The 18,021-nt window shown below is 48.3% G+C and overlaps 1 protein-coding gene across 1 annotated transcript in view; it reads right to left on the bottom strand.

The window, feature by feature from the left end:
- Window positions 1-5,186: 5,186 nt before the first annotated feature.
- HVCN1 (hydrogen voltage gated channel 1) overlaps window positions 5,187-18,021 on the bottom strand; it is a 98,500-nt gene continuing 85,665 nt past the window's right edge. Inside the window, exons 5-6 of the mRNA XM_063964397.1 lie at window positions 7,392-7,504; window positions 5,187-5,546 (exon numbers count right to left, since the gene is read on the bottom strand). Coding sequence (XP_063820467.1) covers window positions 5,466-5,546; window positions 7,392-7,504 — 194 coding nt within the window. The 3' untranslated portion in view covers window positions 5,187-5,465. The remainder of the gene's footprint in view (window positions 5,547-7,391; window positions 7,505-18,021) is intronic.

Raw genomic sequence — 18,021 nt, 5'->3', positions numbered from 1 at the left:
ATATGCGGTGATGATTTGTTGTAACCTCTTTCCTGGCTTTAATAAGCGTAGGAATGACTTCCTCCGGAATGCCCTTTTCTTTCAGGATCCGGCGTTCAACCGCCATGCCGTCAAACGCAGCCGCGGTAAGTCTTGGAACAGACAGGGCCCCTGCTGTAGCAGGTCTTGTCTTAGCGGCAGAGGCCACGGGTCCTCTGAGATCATCTCTTGAAGTTCCAGGTACCATGTTCTTCTTGGCCAATCCGGAACCACGAGAATTGTGTTTACTCCTCGCTTTCTTATTATTCTCAATACCTTTGGTATGAGAGGCAGCGGAGGGAACACATAAACTGACTGGTACACCCACGGTGTCACCAGAGCGTCCACAGCTATCGCTTGAGGGTCTCTTGACCTGGCGCAATACCTCTCTAGTTTTTTGTTTAGGCGGGACGCCATCATGTCCACCTGTGGACGACCCCACTGATGTACAATCATTTGGAAGACTTCTGGATGAAGTCCCCACTCTCCCGGGTGGAGGTCGTGTCTGCTGAGGAAGTCTGCTTCCCAGTTGTCCACTCCCGGAATGAACACTGCTGACAGTGCTAGTACATGATTTTCCGCCCATCGGAGAATTCTTGTGGCTTCTGTCATTGCCATCCTGCTTCTTGTGCCGCCCTGTCGATTCACATGGGCGACTGCCGTGATGTTGTCTGACTGGATCAGCACCGGCTGGTGTAGGAGCAGGGATTTTGCTTGACTTAGGGCATTGTAGATGGCCCTTAGTTCCAGAATATTTATGTGAAGGGAAGTCTCCTGACTTGTCCATAGTCCTTGGAAGTTTCTTCCCTTTGTGACTGCCCCCCAGCCTCGCAGGCTGGCATCCGTGGTCACCAGGACCCAGTCCTGAATGCCGAATCTGCGACCCTCCAGAAGATGAGCACTCTGCAGCCACCACAGAAGAGACACCCTGGTTCTTGCAGACAGGGTTATCAAGCGATGCATCTGAAGATGCGATCCGGACCACTTGTCCAACAGGTCCCACTGAAAGATTCTGGCATGGAACCTGCCGAATGGAATTGCTTCGTAAGAAGCTACCATCTTTCCCAAGACCCGCGTGCAGTGATGCACCGATACCTGTTTTGGTTTCAGGAGGTCTCTGACTAGAGAAGACAACTCCCTGGCTTTCTCCTCCGGGAGAAACACTTTTTTCTGGACTGTGTCCAGAATCATCCCCAGGAACAGTAGACGTGTCGTCGGGACCAGCTGTGACTTTGGGATATTCAGAATCCAGCCGTGCTGGTTCAGCACTCCCTGAGATAGTGCTACTCCCACCAACAACTGTTCTTTGGACCGTGCCTTTATTAGGAGATCGTCCAAGTACGGGATAATTAAAACTCCCTTTCTTCGAAGGAGTATCATCATTTCCGCCATAACCTTGGTAAATACCCTTGGTGCCGTGGAGAGTCCAAACGGCAGCGTCTGGAATTGGTAATGGCAATCCTGTACCACAAATCTGAGGTACTCCTGGTGAGGATGGTAAATGGGGACATGCAGGTAAGCATCCTTGATGTCCAGGGAAACCATGTAATCCCCCTCGTCCAGGCTTGCAATAACCGCCCTGAGCGATTCCATCTTGAACTTGAATTTTTTTATGTACATGTTCAAGGATTTCAAATTTAAAATGGGTCTCACCGAACCGTCCGGCTTCGGTACCACAAATAGTGTGGAATAGTAACCCCGGCCTTGTTGAAGTAGGGGTACCTTGATTATCACCTGCTGGGAATACAGCTTGTGAATTGCCGCTAGCACCGCCTCCCTGTCTGAGGGAGCAATCGGCAAGGCAGATTTTAGGAACCGGTGGGGTGGAGCCGCCTCGAATTCCAGCATGTATCCCTGAGATACTACTTGAAGGATCCAGGGATCCACCTGTGAGCGAGCCCACTGATCGCTGAAATTTCTGAGGCGGGCCCCCACCGTACCTGGCTCCACCTGTGGAGCCCCACCGTCATGCGGCGGACTTGGAAGAGGAAGCGGGGGAGGACTTTTGTTCCTGGGAACCTGCTGTCTGTTGCAGCCTTTTTCCCCTACCTCTGCCTCTATACAGAAAAGACCCTCCTTTTCCACGCTTGCTTTTCTGGGTCCGAAAGGACTGAACCTGATAAAATGGCGCCTTCTTAGGCTGTGAGGGAACATGGGGTAAAAATGCTGACTTCCCAGACGTTGCTGTGGAAACTAGGTCGGAGAGACCATCCCCAAATAATTCCTCCCCTTTATAAAGGTAAAACTTCCATGTGCCTCTTGGACTCTGCATCTCCCGTCCACTGACGAGTCCATAAGCATCTCCTAGCAGAGATAGACAATGCACTTACTTTAGATGCTAGCCGGCAAATTTCCCTCTGTGCATCTCTCATATATAAGACTGAATCTTTTATATGGTCAATCGTTAGCAGAATAGTGTCTCTGTCTAGTGTGTCAATATTTTCTGACAGTTTTTCTGACCATGCAGCGGCAGCACTGCACATCCAAGCTGACGCAATAGCTGGTCTAAGTATAATGCCTGAGTGTGTGTATACAGACTTCAGGATTGCCTCCTGCTTTCTATCAGCAGGCTCCTTAAGGGCGGCCGTATCCTGAGAGGGTAGTGCCACCTTTTTTGACAAACGTGTGAGCGCTTTATCCACCCTAGGTGGTGTTTCCCAACGTGACCTATCCTCTGGCGGGAAAGGGAACGCCATTAGTACCTTCTTAGGAATTACAAATTTTTTATCAGGGAAAAGCCACGCTTCTTCACACACTTCATTTAGTTTATCTGATGGGGGAAAAACTACGGGTAGTTTTTTCTCCCCAAACATAATACCCTTTTTTGTGGTACCTGGATGTAAATCAGAAATGTTTAACACCTCTTTCATTGCCTCAATCATGCAGTGAATGGCCCTGACAGGCATTAGGTTTGACTCATCGTCGTCGACACTGTTATCAGTATCCGTGTCGACATCCGGGTCTGCAAACTGAGGTAGCGTGCGTTTTAGAGCCCCTGACGACCCCTGAGGCACCTGGACAGGCACGAGCGGAGATCCCGGCTGTCCCACATTTGGCATGTCGTCAAATTTCTTATGTAAAGAATCTATACGTGCACTCATTTCTTTCCATAAGTTCATCCACTCGGGTGTCTGCCCCGCAGGGGGTGACGTCCCTTCAAAATGCATCTGCTCCGCCTCCACCTCATTATCCTCATCAAACATGTCGACACAGCCGTACCGACACACCCCACACACACAGGGAATGCTCAACAGAGGACAGGACCCACAAAAAGCCCTTTGGGGGGACAGAGTGAGAGTATGCCAGCACACACCAGAGCGCTATATATATACACAGGGACTAACTGAGTTATGTCCCTAATAGCTGCTTTTCATATAATATATGTATATATACTGCCAAATTTAATGCCCCCCCTCTCTTTTCCCTCTTACTGTTACTGTATATTGCAGGGAAGAGCCAGGGAGCTTCCTTCCAGCCGAGCTGTGAGGGAAAAATGGCGCCAGTGTGCTGAGGAGATAGGCTCCGCCCCTTTTCGCGGCCTATTCTCCCGCTTTTTATGGAATTCTGGCAGGGGTATTTACCTCATATATAGCCTCTGGGGCTATATATTGAGGTATTTTAGCCAGCCAAGGTGTTATTATTGCTGCCTCAGGGCGCCCCCCCCCCAGCGCCCTGCACCCTCAGTGACCGGAGTGTGAAGTGTGAGAGGAGCAATGGCGCACAGCTGCAGTGCTGTGCGCTACCTTGGTGAAGACAGTGTCTTCATGCCGCCGATTTTCCGGACCATCTTCTTGCTTCTGGCTCTGTAAGGGGGACGGCGGCGCGGCTCCGGGACTGAACACCAAGGACTGGGCCTGCGGTCGATCCCTCTGGAGCTAATGGTGTCCAGTAGCCTAAGAAGCCCAATCCGGCTGCAAGCAGGCGAGTTCGCTTCTTCTCCCCTTAGTCCCTCGCTGCAGTGAGCCTGTTGCCAGCAGGTCTCACTGAAAATAAAAAACCTAAGTCTATTCTTTCTAAGAGCTCAGGAGAGCCCCTAGTGTGCATCCAACCTCGGCCGGGCACCAATTCTAACTGAGGCTTGGAGGAGGGTCATAGTGGGAGGAGCCAGTGCACACCAGGTAGTCTGAAATCTTTCTAGAGTGCCCAGCCTCCTTCGGAGCCCGCTATTCCCCATGGTCCTTACGGAGTTCCCAGCATCCACTAGGACGTTAGAGAAATGACAGTTAGGAGCTGATTGGCTGGTACATTATCACTCTCCATTTTATCACTTTCCAAGCGATGATGCATCTAGCCGATAATCCGCAATAAGTGGCCTGCTGGAGCCGCGATAACACGTGGGATCGGGAACTTATCCCCGATCCCATGTGTTTTTGCGCGATTGCGGGTCCAATTTTGACCGATAGAATCAGCCTGGATACCGTGATAATGACCATCTGTCATTAATCATGATATCCGTCCGTTTTCATCCGCTGAAACGGTATCAGGGCTAATTGGATACCACCCTAACATGGAATAAGGTAAAAACAAATCGTTGAATATAGAGAAGCACTTCCTCCCATCTACAGAAAGGAAGGAGGAAGACAAAAGGGTAAAATATGCTCATTAAAGAAATCATAGTCTGTACACCTGCAATGAAGAAAGCACCTATCCGCATCAGAATTTAATCTGCATCAGCCAATCAGAAGCAGCTAGCTTGTGCCGGCAAGTCTTCAGGGATCAATTCTACCAGCTCTGAATCGGCTACCAATGGGCAAGTATGCTTCTCTGTTAGGGTCAGCATCTGTTTGTAATTATGCGGAAACCTCTTTACTGATGTCAACCTACATTACACTGCCCAATCCCACCCCTCAAGCCGCAACTATGAGGTTGTTTTGGGGGGGTTTTGCATGTCCATAACCAATTATGTTTTGTTGTGATTTACAAACTAGCAAAAACTCAACGCCATAATGAGGAAAAATACCCACCTATGGCCTTGAAAAAAACCTTAAATCAGACAAAAACTACAAGCGAAGAGTGCTTCGGGTGTGCATTTAGTTACTTTTGCTGAATACAATAAAAATCATTCCCACACTTTAAAGCAATAAGGATTATTTTGTTTATATACAATATTGTACGATAAAAACCCCACTCTGTCCTTCCCCTTTCGGCCATAGTAGTCACAAGGAGCATTTGTTTCTGGTTCAATAATTCATATTTATTATTTTTTACAACAGAATTATTTTGTGATTCTCAATGTATGTACAAATTGGTGTATTTATTAATGTACATGTTTGTATTTTGAAAGATTAAACATGACAAATCAAACATAATGTTGTCTTTGCATCATACACACACACACACACTGCTCAGATACAACCACTGCTCAGATACAACCACTACAAACGTATAACTTTAAAAAAAAAAAAAGACGCTGGTCTGCTAAGAATGTAACACTTTACTTCATGGCTTTATGAGAAGTTTGGGTCTTTGGGTTCTGGAAATATGTTATTTTGTTGTAATAACGTCTGAAGTCTGACAATCTCTTCCTCCTGTTAATTAAAGGTGAATAAAATCTTCATTAATACCAATATACTTCAGTTAGGCCATACCTGTAATTATCCTATATACACTTTGCCTTTAAATCTACAATTGAAACTATAATTTGGGTGGATCTGCAGCATACGTTTTCTATGCAGTTCTTGCAGCACACTCGCACTTTTTGATAATGGAATACAATTGAATTTGTATAACTGTGAAACAGATTTAAAGGTGTATTCAATACCTGTCGGATCCTTTCCGTCGGAAAGGAATCGACAGGTCAGTATTCAATGCCGGGCAAAACCAGACAGGTTCGGCCCGTTCCCGGCAATGGCAATCCAAAGTTTTTTTTAAAGTCTGACTGACATTGTCGGAAACGGGGCTAAAACCTGTCAGGTTTGGCTGCGCTTCCGACAGCAAACGTGGATTCCGACTATCCACGTGGAATCCGCCACCATTGAACAGCCATCATTGAATAGGTCGGAACCCCTTCTGACCTAAACATGTCAGAAACTGACGTCTTTCCTACAAGATGGCAGCTTCCGACAATTATTGAATACACCCCTTAGAGTTACATGTAATTTTAATATGGGCAGATTACTGTTTAACCCCATCTTACATGTAGACTTGTCCAAGTCAGTGGCACAGGACTAATGTTGTTATATTAGGGCAACATATCATTTACATGTACTTTTCCCATGCTACAGTGTTTGGACTCCAGAGGTACAAAACAATGACAGGATGAGGGCGAGGCACAAGAAGCGTGTGAGAAATTGGCACAGTATTGTCAGATACGCAAACAGTAGAATGATCTCCAAAATAATTGCATTTAAAAAATGTAGCTTTTCTGAACGTTCATTTTGGAAGATTCTTCCCGGTTACGGGTGAGTGAGTTGTAGACAGGTGAAATTACATAATTTGCAGCGTGATGATTGTTCAGTTTAATCAAAATGAGCCGTATTTTCCGATTAGTTATTAATGGACAGCACAAAAGTCACTGCAAAAAAAAAAAAGTTTCCAATAGTCTTTCCTAGTGGGTATGCAGTCACAATGCCGGTGTTCAGGAAGGTTAATACTATGTCGACATAATGTCAACACCTGCAAAATGTAGTTATTAAAACAATGTCAATATTTTTAAGGAAAGTTAGCATTAGAGTCAGAACCCTTAGAAAACCATTGTGTCAACATGCTAACAATGGGGATTATTCTGACCTGATCGCACGCTGCCGTTCATCGCAGCGCAGTGATCAGGTCAGAAGTGCGCATGCGCCGGAGTGCACTCGTGCATGGCTGACAGCAGACGGTTGTCGTTGCCTAGCAATCGCCTCTGCCCAATTGACAGGCAGAGGCAGTTGCTGGGCGGGAGGAGGCGGGCACGGCGGCATTTGGCCGTCTGTTTGTGTGCGCGGTCCGGCCAATGCTTGTGTGGCGATGAGTAGCTCCCGGCCAGCACGCAAAAGCTGCGCTGGCCGGGAGCTACTCCTAAAGTGCAAAAGTATCGCCGCTGTGCGATGCTTTTGTACTTCTGCGAGGGGGTCCTGACATGCGGTACAGACTAGCCCTGTGCTGGGCGTCCCCCCACATGTCAGTGTGCCTGATCGTAGCCCTGCAAAATTTTCCAGGGCTACGATCAGGTCTGAATTAGGCCCAATGTTGACATAACATCAGTGTTGACATGCTTAATGTCAACATGGTCAATGACAACTTCATGACCAAGTCAACATAATGATCATATTGATATTGTAACTATCAAACATTTACACTGAACCCCTCCTAGTGATCTGCCGAAATCACAGAAGGGAAACTGCTTTACGTCACTGGGTTCCGATCTTAGGCTAGCAGAACTAGACCCGTACCTGATGGGTGCACTGCTGCTCCAACTGTGCCACTCGGGCAAGGAGGGTCTCCTGCTTTTCCTTTAACTTGTTGATCTTCTCTTCTGCCTGACTCTTCACAGACAAAATTACACCTTTGGAAGGTTAAAAAAAAAATCATTTGTAAATGTTACATTTTCAACGATGTTACTATTAGTGTTACATTAATGGGAAGGAAGTGTAAGCTCTTAACTAGGACACATTTGTGACTGGCTGAGGTGCTGGGCATACTAACCATCGCCTTAGTAATCGCAGTGCGTATAGGAATCTGGACTATTGCTACTTACAGATGTGTCCACATACCTATCCTCCACTCGGAACAAATCTTCTACATTTGCATTTTATTTGTATGGAGCTGCTCCACTGCGGCAATTCCATACAAATCAGTATCAGTCTCTTCGTACACTATTAGCAAATAAAGTTACCAGATTTTATGAAAAAGTACAGAATGTGGGTACAAATGTAAAATGCAGGTTCTACAGTATAGGACCTTTTTATCCAGATTACATACTTCTGAATTGTCCTTCTTAGTTCATCAAGAGTGTACTAAGGGCCTGAATGAGAGAGGGATCCGAGGGATGAAGTTTGACCAGCAGCTATATGAAATACAGCAGGCGGCATCTTGAGTAACTAGACATTTCCTGCATGCTTGTGTCATCTGCTGCTGCGCCAAAAGGCACTGCACTGGCTCATCTGCGTGAACTTCAGCCATCAGATTTACGCAGAAAGGCTGGGATGTTCACGCTGCTGGGGCCAGTGAAGCTGCATCATAGCCACTCTCAGAAGATGGGGGCGCCCCTGTTTTCTGGAATGCCTCCCAGCTCAGATAACCCTCCGCCCCAAATGCCAGAGGTCTGTCACTCAGGCTGTGGCTTGGGGGCACTGTCTGAGGATACTAGACTCATTCTGCACATCTGGCCCATCATCAGAGATGTATGTAAACCATCGGATATACATACATCTCTAAATTAGATACTATATTAGCATTTTTTCACACAAAATAATTGTTATAAACTAGTAGATTAAGCATATTGATGCGTGGTGCGGGTAACCTGTATACAGTAAGAGTGACTAGCAGCACACATTATGCCAATTCCTTTGTGATGAAAAATCCTAAGTATGGTGTATTTATTACACTACTAGCTACGGAGTATAATAGAGAATTAAAGCTCAAAATTGGGGAAAAGTAATCAAGCACAGGAATCAATAGCTGTGGAGGAGCGTCTAAGATGTGCCAGGTCTTGCATCATATGATGCAAAAAAGGATAGGCGTATGAGGACACAACCTTAGGTCACCTGGTGATGGTGCCGATAGGAGCACTCGTGTGCTAGTCTTGCTCTTTGAATTTCCAGTTGTAATGTGAAGTGTATATACAGCACTATGGGGCAGACGTATTAACCTGGAGATGGCATAAGGAAGTGATAAACCAGTGATAAATGCAAGGTGATACACGCACCAGCCAATTAGCTCCAATATGTAAATTAACAGGAGCTGAGATTGGCTGGTGCGTGTATCACCTTGCATTTATCACTGGTTTATCACTTCCTTATGCCATCTCCAGGTTAATACGTCTGCCCCTATGAGTGCTGCTGTACTGGGTATACTACTGCAGGGAGAGCTCATAATAATGAATGCCCATGGCAGGACCGCTGATCAAGGTTATTAAAAGACAATTATCTGCATAAGTACCAGGTGCTTATAACCTGGTTTACTGCATCTATGAGGACATGTGTGACCGTCACTAAAGAGGATTTAATGTTGCAGCACTGCAAGGTGTATAAGAAATCCACACTCAGCTGACAGACCTGTTCTTCACATGCAGTTATACTGGAGAATGGGGGGTCATTCCGAGTTCATCGCTCGCTAGCTAGTTTTAGCAGCCGTGCAAACGCTATGCCGCCGCCCACTGGGGAGTGCATTTTAGCTTAGCAGAAGTGCGAACGCATGTGCAGCCGAGCTCTGCAAAAACAGTTTGTGCAGTTTCTGAGTAGCTCTGAACCTACTCAGCGCTTGCGATCACTTCAGCCTATTCGTGTCCGGATTTGACGTCATACACGCCCAGCAACGCCTGCGTTTTTGCAAACACTCCCTGAAAACGGTCAGTTGACACCCAGAAACCCACTTCATGTCAATCTTGCGGCCATCAGTGCGACTGAAAACTTTGCTAGAACCTGTGCACAACCACAAAGGGATTTATACCCGTACGTCGCGCGTGCACATTGCGGAGCATACGCAGAAATGCCGATTTTTAGCCTGATCGATGCGCTGCGAACAACGGCAGCTGTCGATCAACTCTGAATGACCCCCAATGTCCCTAACCATACTAAAAGATTGCGCATAAGTTCTATATAGAACACAGACCATAGGGCCTGAGTCAGCATGGATCGCAAAATCTTTCTCTAATGGGCAAAACCATGTGCACTGCAGGTGGGGCAGATACAACATGTGCAGAGAGTTAGATTTGGGTGGGTTATTTCTCTGACGTCCTAGTGGATGCTGGGAACTCCGTAAGGACCATGGGGAATAGCGGCTCCGCAGGAGACTGGGCACAAAAGTAAAAGCTTTCTGACTAGCTGGTGTGCACTGGCTCCTCCCCCTATGACCCTCCTCCAAGCCTCAGTTAGATTTTTGTGCCCGGCCGAGAAGGGTGCATGCTAGGTAGCTCTCCAGAGCTGCTTAGAGTAAAAGTTTTAAATAGGTTTTTTTATTTTCAGTGAGACCTGCTGGCAACAGGCTCACTGCATCGTGGGACTAAGGGGAGAAGAAGCGAACTCACCTGAATGCAGAGTGGATTGGGCTTCTTGGCTACTGGACATTAGCTCCAGAGAGACGATCACAGGTTCAGCCTGGATGGGTCCCGGAGCCGCGCCGCCGGCCCCCTTACAGAGCCAGAAGAGCGAAGAGGTCCGGAAAAATCGGCGGCAGAGGACGTTCCTGTCTTCAATAAGGTAGCGCACAGCACTGCAGCTGTGCGCCATTGCTCTCAGCATACTTCACACTTCACACTCCGGTCACTGAGGGTGCAGGGCGCTGGGGGGGAGCGCCCTGAGACGCAATAAAACATGTTTTAAACCTTATATGGCTAAAGAAATGCATCACATATAGCTCCTGGGCTATATGGATGCATTTAACCCCTGCCAGTTTTCCTAAAAAAAGCGGGAGAAAAGGCCGCCGAAAAGGGGGCGGAGCCTATCTCCTCAGCACACAAGCGCCATTTTCCCTCACAGCTCCGCTGGAAGGACGGCTCCCTGACTCTCCCCTGCAGTCCTGCTACAGAATCAGGGTAAAACAAGAGAGGGGGGGCACTAATTGGCAGAAAATACGTATACAGCAGCTATAGAAGGGAGAAACACTTATATAAGGTTATCCCTGCATATATATAGCGCTCTGGTGTGTGCTGGCAAACTCTCCCTCTGTCTCCCCAAAGGGCTCGTGGGGTCCTGTCCTCTATCAGAGCATTCCCTGTGTGTGTGCTGTGTGTCGGTACGATTGTGTCGACATGTATGAGGAGGAAAATGATGTGGAGGCGGAGCAATTGCCTGTAATAGTGATGTCACCCCCTAGGGAGTCGACACCTGACTGGATGGTAGTATGGAAGGAATTACGTGACAGTGTCAGCACTTTGCAAAAAACTGTTGACGACATGAGACAGCCGGCAAATCAGTTAGTGCCTGTCCAGGCGTCTCAAACACAGTCAGGGGCTCTAAAGCGCCCGTTACCTCAGATGGTCGACACAGACCCAGACACGGATACTGACTCCAGTGTCGACGGTGACGAGACAAACGTAATGTCCAGTAGGGCCACACGTTACATGATCACGGCAATGAAGGAGGCTTTGAACATTTCTGATACTGCAAGTACCACAAAAAGGGGTATTATGTGGGGTGTGAAAAAACTACCCATAGTTTTTCCTGAATCAGATGAATTAAATGGAGGTGTGTGACAAAGCGTGGGTTTCCCCCGATAAAAAACTGCTGATTTCTAATAAATTATTGGCATTATACCCTTTCCCGCCAGAGGTTAGGGCGCGTTGGGAAACACCCCCTAGGGTAGATAAGGCGCTCACACGCTTATCAAAACAAGTGGCGTTACCGTCTCCTGATACGGCCGCCCTCAAGGAACCAGCTGATAGAAAGCTGGAAAATATCCTAAAAGGTATATACACACATACTGGTGTTATACTACGACCAGCAATCGCCTCAGCCTGGATGTGCAGCGCTGGAGTGGCTTGGTCGGATTCCCTGACTGAAAATATTGATACCCTGGATAGGGACAGTATATTATTAACTATAGAGCATTTAAAGGATGCATTACTATATATGCGAGATGCACAGAGGGATATTTGCACCCTGGCATCAAGAGTAAGTGCGTTGTCCATTTCTGCCAGAAGAAGTTTATGGACACGACAGTGGTCAGGTGATGCGGATTCCAAACGGCATATGGAAGTTTTGCCGTATAAAGGGGAGGAGTTATTTGGGGTCGGTCTGTCAGACCTGGTGGCCACGGCGACGGCTGGGAAATCCACCTTTTTACCCCAGGTCACCTCTCAGCAGAAAAAGACACCGTCTTTTCAAACTCAGTCCTTTCGTCCCCATAAGGGCAAGCGGGCAAAAGGCCACTCATTTCTGCCCCGGGGCAGAGGAAGGGGAAAAAGACTGCAGCAGGCAGCCTCTTCCCAGGATCAGAAGCCCTCCCCCGCTTCTGCCAAGTCTTCAGCATGACGCTGGGGCTTTACAAGCGGACTCGGGCACGGTGGGGGCCCGTCTCAAAAATTTCAACGCGCAGTGGGCTCACTCGCAAGTGGACCCCTGGATCCTGCAGGTAGTATCACAGGGGTACAAATTGGAATTCGAGACGTCTCCCCCTCGCCGGTTCCTGAAGTCTGCTCTACCAACGTCTCCCTCCGACAGGGAGGCAGTATTGGAAGCTATTCACAAGCTGTATTCCCAGCAGGTGATAATCAAGGTACCCCTCCTACAACAGGGAAAGGGGTATTATTCCACGCTGTTTGTGGTACCGAAGCCGGACGGCTCGGTGAGACCGATTTTAAATCTGAAATCATTGAACACTTACATAAAAAGGTTCAAATTCAAGATGGAATCACTCAGAGCAGTGATAGCGAACCTGGAAGAAGGGGACTATATGGTGTCTCTGGACATCAAAGATGCTTATCTCCATGTCCCAATCTACCCTGCTCACCAAGGGTACCTCAGGTTTGTGGTACAGAACTGTCATTATCGGTTTCAGACGCTGCCGTTTGGATTGTCCACGGCACCACGGGTCTTTACCAAGGTAATGGCCGAAATGATGATTCTTCTTCGAAGAAAAGGCGTCTTAAAAATCCCTTACTTGGACGATCTCCTGATAAGGGCAAGATCCAGGGAACAGTTAGAGGTCGGAGTAGCACTATCTCAGGTGGTGCTACGTCAGCACGGGTGGATTCTAAATATTCCAAAATCGCCGCTGATTCCAACAACACGTCTACTGTTCCTAGGGATGATTCTGGACACAGTCCAGAAAAAGGTGTTTCTCCCGGAGGAGAAGGCCAGGGAGTTATCCGAGCTAGTCAGGAACCTCCTGAAACCAGGACAAGTGTCAGTGCATCAATGCACAAGGGTCCTGGGAAAGATGGTGGCTTCTTACGAAGCGATTCCATTCGGAAGATTCCATGCAAGAACTTTTCAGTGGGATCTGCTGGACAAATGGTCCGGATCGCATCTTCAGATGCATCAGCGGATAACCCTATCTCCAAGGACAAGGGTGTCTCTCCTGTGGTGGTTGCAGAGTGCTCATCTTCTAGAGGGCCGCAGATTCGGCATTCAGGACTGGATTCTGGTGACCACGGATGCCAGCCTGAGAGGCTGGGGAGCAGTCACACAGGGAAGAAATTTCCAGGGCTTGTGGTCAAGCATGGAAACGTCTCTTCACATAAATATCCTGGAACTAAGGGCAATTTACAATGCCCTAAGCCAAGCAAGGCCTCTGCTTCAAGGTCAGTCGGTATTGATCCAATCGGACAACATCACGGCAGTCGCCCACGTAAACAGACAGGGCGGCACAAGAAGCAGGAGGGCAATGGCAGAAGCTGCAAGGATTCTTCGCTGGGCGGAAAATCATGTGATAGCACTGTCAGCAGTGTTCATTCCGGGAGTGGACAACTGGGAAGCAGACTTCCTCAGCAGACACGACCTCCACCCGGGAGAGTGGGGACTTCATCCAGAAGTCTTCCACATGATTGTAAACCGTTGGGAAAAAATAAGAATTTACTTACCGATAATTCTATTTCTCATAGTCCGTAGTGGATGCTGGGGACTCCGAAAGGACCATGGGGAATAGCGGCTCCGCAGGAGACTGGGCACAAAGTAAAAGCTTTAGGACTAGCTGGTGTGCACTGGCTCCTCCCCCTATGACCCTCCTCCAAGCCTCAGTTAGGATACTGTGCCCGGACGAGCGTACACAATAAGGAAGGATTTTGAATCCCGGGTAAGACTCATACCAGCCACACCAATCACACCGTACAACTTGTGATCTGAACCCAGTTAACAGCATGATAACAGAAGGAGCCTCTGAAAAGATGGCTCACAACAACAATAACCCGATTTTTGTAACAATAACTATGTACAAGTAATGCAGACAATCCGCACTTGGGATGGGCGCCCAGCATCCACTACGGACTATGAGAAATAGAATTATCGGTAAGTAAATTCTTATTTTCTCTAACGTCCTAGTGGATGCTGGGGACTCCGAAAGGACCATGGGGATTATACCAAAGCTCCCAAACGGGCGGGAGAGTGCGGATGACTCTGCAGCACCGAATGAGAGAACTCCAGGTCCTCCTCAGCCAGGGTATCAAATTTGTAGAATTTAGCAAACGTGTTTGCCCCTGACCAAGTAGCTGCTCGGCAAAGTTGTAAAGCCGAGACCCCTCGGGCAGCCGCCCAAGATGAGCCCACTTTCCGTGTGGAATGGGCTTTTACAGATTTTGGCTGTGGCAGGCCTGCCACAGAATGTGCAAGCTGAATTGTACTACAAATCCAACGAGCAATCGTCTGCTTAGAAGCAGGTGCACCCAGCTTGTTGGGTGCATACAGGATAAACAGCGAGTCAGATTTTCTGACTCCAGCCGTCCTGGAAACATATATTTTCAGGGCCCTGACTACGTCCAGCAACTTGGAATCCTCCAAGTCCCTAGTAGCCGCAGGCACCACAATAGGTTGGTTTAAGTGAAATGCTGAAACCACCTTAGGGAGAAATTGAGGACGAGTCCTCAATTCTGCCCTGTCCGTATGAAAAATTAGGTAAGGGCTTTTATAGGATAAAGCCGCCAATTCTGATACACGCCTGGCTGAAGCCAGGGCTAACAGCATTACCACTTTCCATGTGAGATATTTCAAGTCCACAGTGGTGAGTGGTTCAAACCAATGTGATTTTAGGAATCCCAACACTACATTGAGATCCCAAGGTGCCACTGGAGGCACAAAAGGAGGCTGTATATGCAGTACTCCCTTGACAAACGTCTGAACTTCAGGCACAGAAGCTAGTTCTTTTTGGAAGAATATCGACAGGGCCGAAATTTGAACCTTAATGGACCCTAATTTGAGGCCCATAGACAGTCCTGTTTGCAGGAAATGCAGGAATCGACCCAGTTGAAATTCCTCCGTAGGGGCCTTCCTGGCCTCGCACCACGCAACATATTTACGCCAAATACGGTGATAATGTTGTACGGTTACATCCTTCCTGGCTTTGATCAGGGTAGGGATGACTTCATCCGGAATGCCTTTTTCCTTCAGGATCCGGCGTTCAACCGCCATGCCGTCAAACGCAGCCGCGGTTATGAGAGGAAGAGGAGGGAACACATACACTGACCGGTACACCCACGGTGTTACCAGAGCGTCCACAGCTATTGCCTGAGGGTCCCTTGACCTGGAGCAATATCTGTCCAGTTTTTTGTTGAGGCGAGACGCCATCATGTCCACCTTTGGTTTTTCCCAACGGTTTACAATCATGTGGAAGACTTCTGGGTGAAGTCCCCACTCCCCCGGGTGAAGATCGTGTCTGCTGAGGAAGTCTGCTTCCCAGTTGTCCACTCCTGGAATGAACACTGCTGACAGTGCTATCACATGATTTTCCGCCCAGCGAAGAATCCTTGCCACTTCCGTCATTGCCCTCCTGCTTCTTGTGCCGCCCTGTCTGTTTACGTGGGCGACTGCCGTGATGTTGTCCGACTGGATCAATACTGGCTGACCCTGAAGCAGAGGCCTTGCCTGACTTAGGGCATTGTAAATGGCCCTTAGTTCCAGGATATTTATGTGAAGTGACGTTTCCATGCTTGACCACAAGCCCTGGAAATTTTTTCCCTGTGTGACTGCTCCCCAGCCTCTCAGGCTGGCATCCGTGGTCACCAGGACCCAATCCTGAATGCCGAATCTGCGGCCCTCTAGGAGATGAGCACTCTGTAACCACCACAGGAGAGACACCCTTGTCCTTGGAGACAGGGTTATCCGCTGATGCATTTGAAGATGCGATCTGGACCATTTGTCTAGCAGATCCAACTGAAAAGTTCTTGCGTGGAATCTGCCGAATGGAATCGCTTCGTAAGAAGCCACCATCTTTCCCAGGACCCTTGTGCACTGATGCACTGACACCTGGCCTGGTCTTAGGAGTTTCCCGACTAGGTCGGATAACTCCCTGGCTTTCTCTTCCGGGAGAAACATCTTTTTCTGTACTGTGTCCAGAATCATCCCTAGGAACAGCAGACGTGTCGTCGGAATCAGCTGCGATTTTGGAATATTTAGAATCCATCCGTGCTGTCGTAGTACTATTTGAGATAGTGCTACTCCGACCTCTAACTGTTCTCTGGACCGTGCCCTTATCAGGAGATCGTCCAAGTAAGGGATAATTAAGACGCCTTTTCTTCGAAGAAGAATCATCATTTCGGCCATTACCTTGGTAAAGACCCGGGGTGCCGTGGACAATCCAAACGGCAGCGTCTGAAACTGATAGTGACAGTTCTGTACCACAAACCTGAGGTACCCTTGGTGAGAAGGGCAAATTGGGACATGGAGGTAAGCATCCTTGATGTCCAGAGACACCATGTAGTCCCCTTCTTCCAGGTTCGCTATCACTGCTCTGAGTGACTCCATCTTGAACCTTTTTATGTAAGTGTTCAAGGCTTTCAGATTTAAAATGGGTCTCACCGAGCCGTCCGGCTTCGGTACCACAAACAGCGTGGAGTAATACCCCTTTCCCTGTTGTAGGAGGGGTACCTTGATTATCACTTGCTGGGAATACAGCTTGTGAATGGCTTCCAATACCGCCTCCCTGTCGGGGGTAGACGTTGGTAAAGCAGACTTCAGGAACCGGCGAGGGGGAGACGTCTCAAATTCCAATTTGTACCCCTGAGATACTACCTGCAGGATCCTGGGGTCCACTTGCGAGTGAGCCCACTGCGCGCTGAAATTCTTGAGACGGGCCCCCACCGTGCCTGAGTCCGCTTGTAAGGCCCCAGCGTCATGCTGAGGACTTGGCAGAAGCGGGGGAGGGCTTCTGTTCGTGGGAAGAAGCTGTCTGTTGCAGTCTTTTTCCCCTTCCTCTGCCCCGGGGCAGATATGAGTGGCCTTTTGCCCGCTTGCCCTTATGGGGACGAAAGGACTGAGCCTGAAAAGACGGTGAAGAAACAAACGTATTTTCCAGTAGGGCCACACGTTACATGATCACGGCAATGAAGGAGGTTTTGCACATCTCTGATACTGCAAGTACCACAAAAAGGGGTATTATGTGGGGTGTGAAAAAACTACCCGTAGTTTTTCCTGAATCAGATGAATTGAATGAAGTGTGTGATGAAGCGTGGGTTACCCCCGACAAAAAAACTGCTAATTTCTAAAAAATTATTGGCACTATATCCCTTCCCACCAGAGGTTAGGGCTCGTTGGGAAACACCCCCTAGGGTGGATAAGGCGCTCACACGCTTATCAAAACAAGTGGCGTTACCGTCTCCAGAAACGGCCGCCCTTAAGGAGCCAGCAGATAGGAGGCTGGAAAATATCCTTAAAAGTATATACACACATACTGGTGTTATACTGCGACCAGCAATCGCCTCAGCCTGGATGTGCAGTGCTGGGGTGGCTTGGTCGGATTCCCTGACTGAAAATATTGATACCCTGGACAGGGACAATATATTATGGACTATAGAGCATTTAAAGGATGCATTCCTATATATGCGAGATGCACAGAGAGACATTTGCACTCTGGCATCAAGAGTAAGTGCGATGTCCATTTCTGCCAGAAGAGGATTATGGACGCGACAGTGGTCAGGGGATGCGGATTCCAAACGGCATATGGAAGTATTGCCGTATAAAGGGGAGGAGTTATTTGGGGGCGGTCTATCGGACCTGGTGGCCACGGCAACGGCTGGGAAATCCACCTTTTTACCCCAAGTCACCTCGCAGCAGATTCTTTTTCTGCTGCGAGGTGACTTGGGGTAAAAAGGTGGATTTCCCAGCCGTTGCCGTGGCCACCAGGTCCGATAGACCGCCCCCAAATAACTCCTCCCCTTTATACGGCAATACTTCCATATGCCGTTTGGAATCCGCATCCCCTGACCACTGTCGC

Source organism: Pseudophryne corroboree, chromosome 1 (assembly GCF_028390025.1).
Source record: "Pseudophryne corroboree isolate aPseCor3 chromosome 1, aPseCor3.hap2, whole genome shotgun sequence".
Classification (NCBI taxonomy): Eukaryota; Metazoa; Chordata; class Amphibia; order Anura; family Myobatrachidae; genus Pseudophryne; species Pseudophryne corroboree.
Note: the sequence above shows the minus strand (reverse complement) of the source record. Positions and strands in the feature narration are given on the sequence as shown.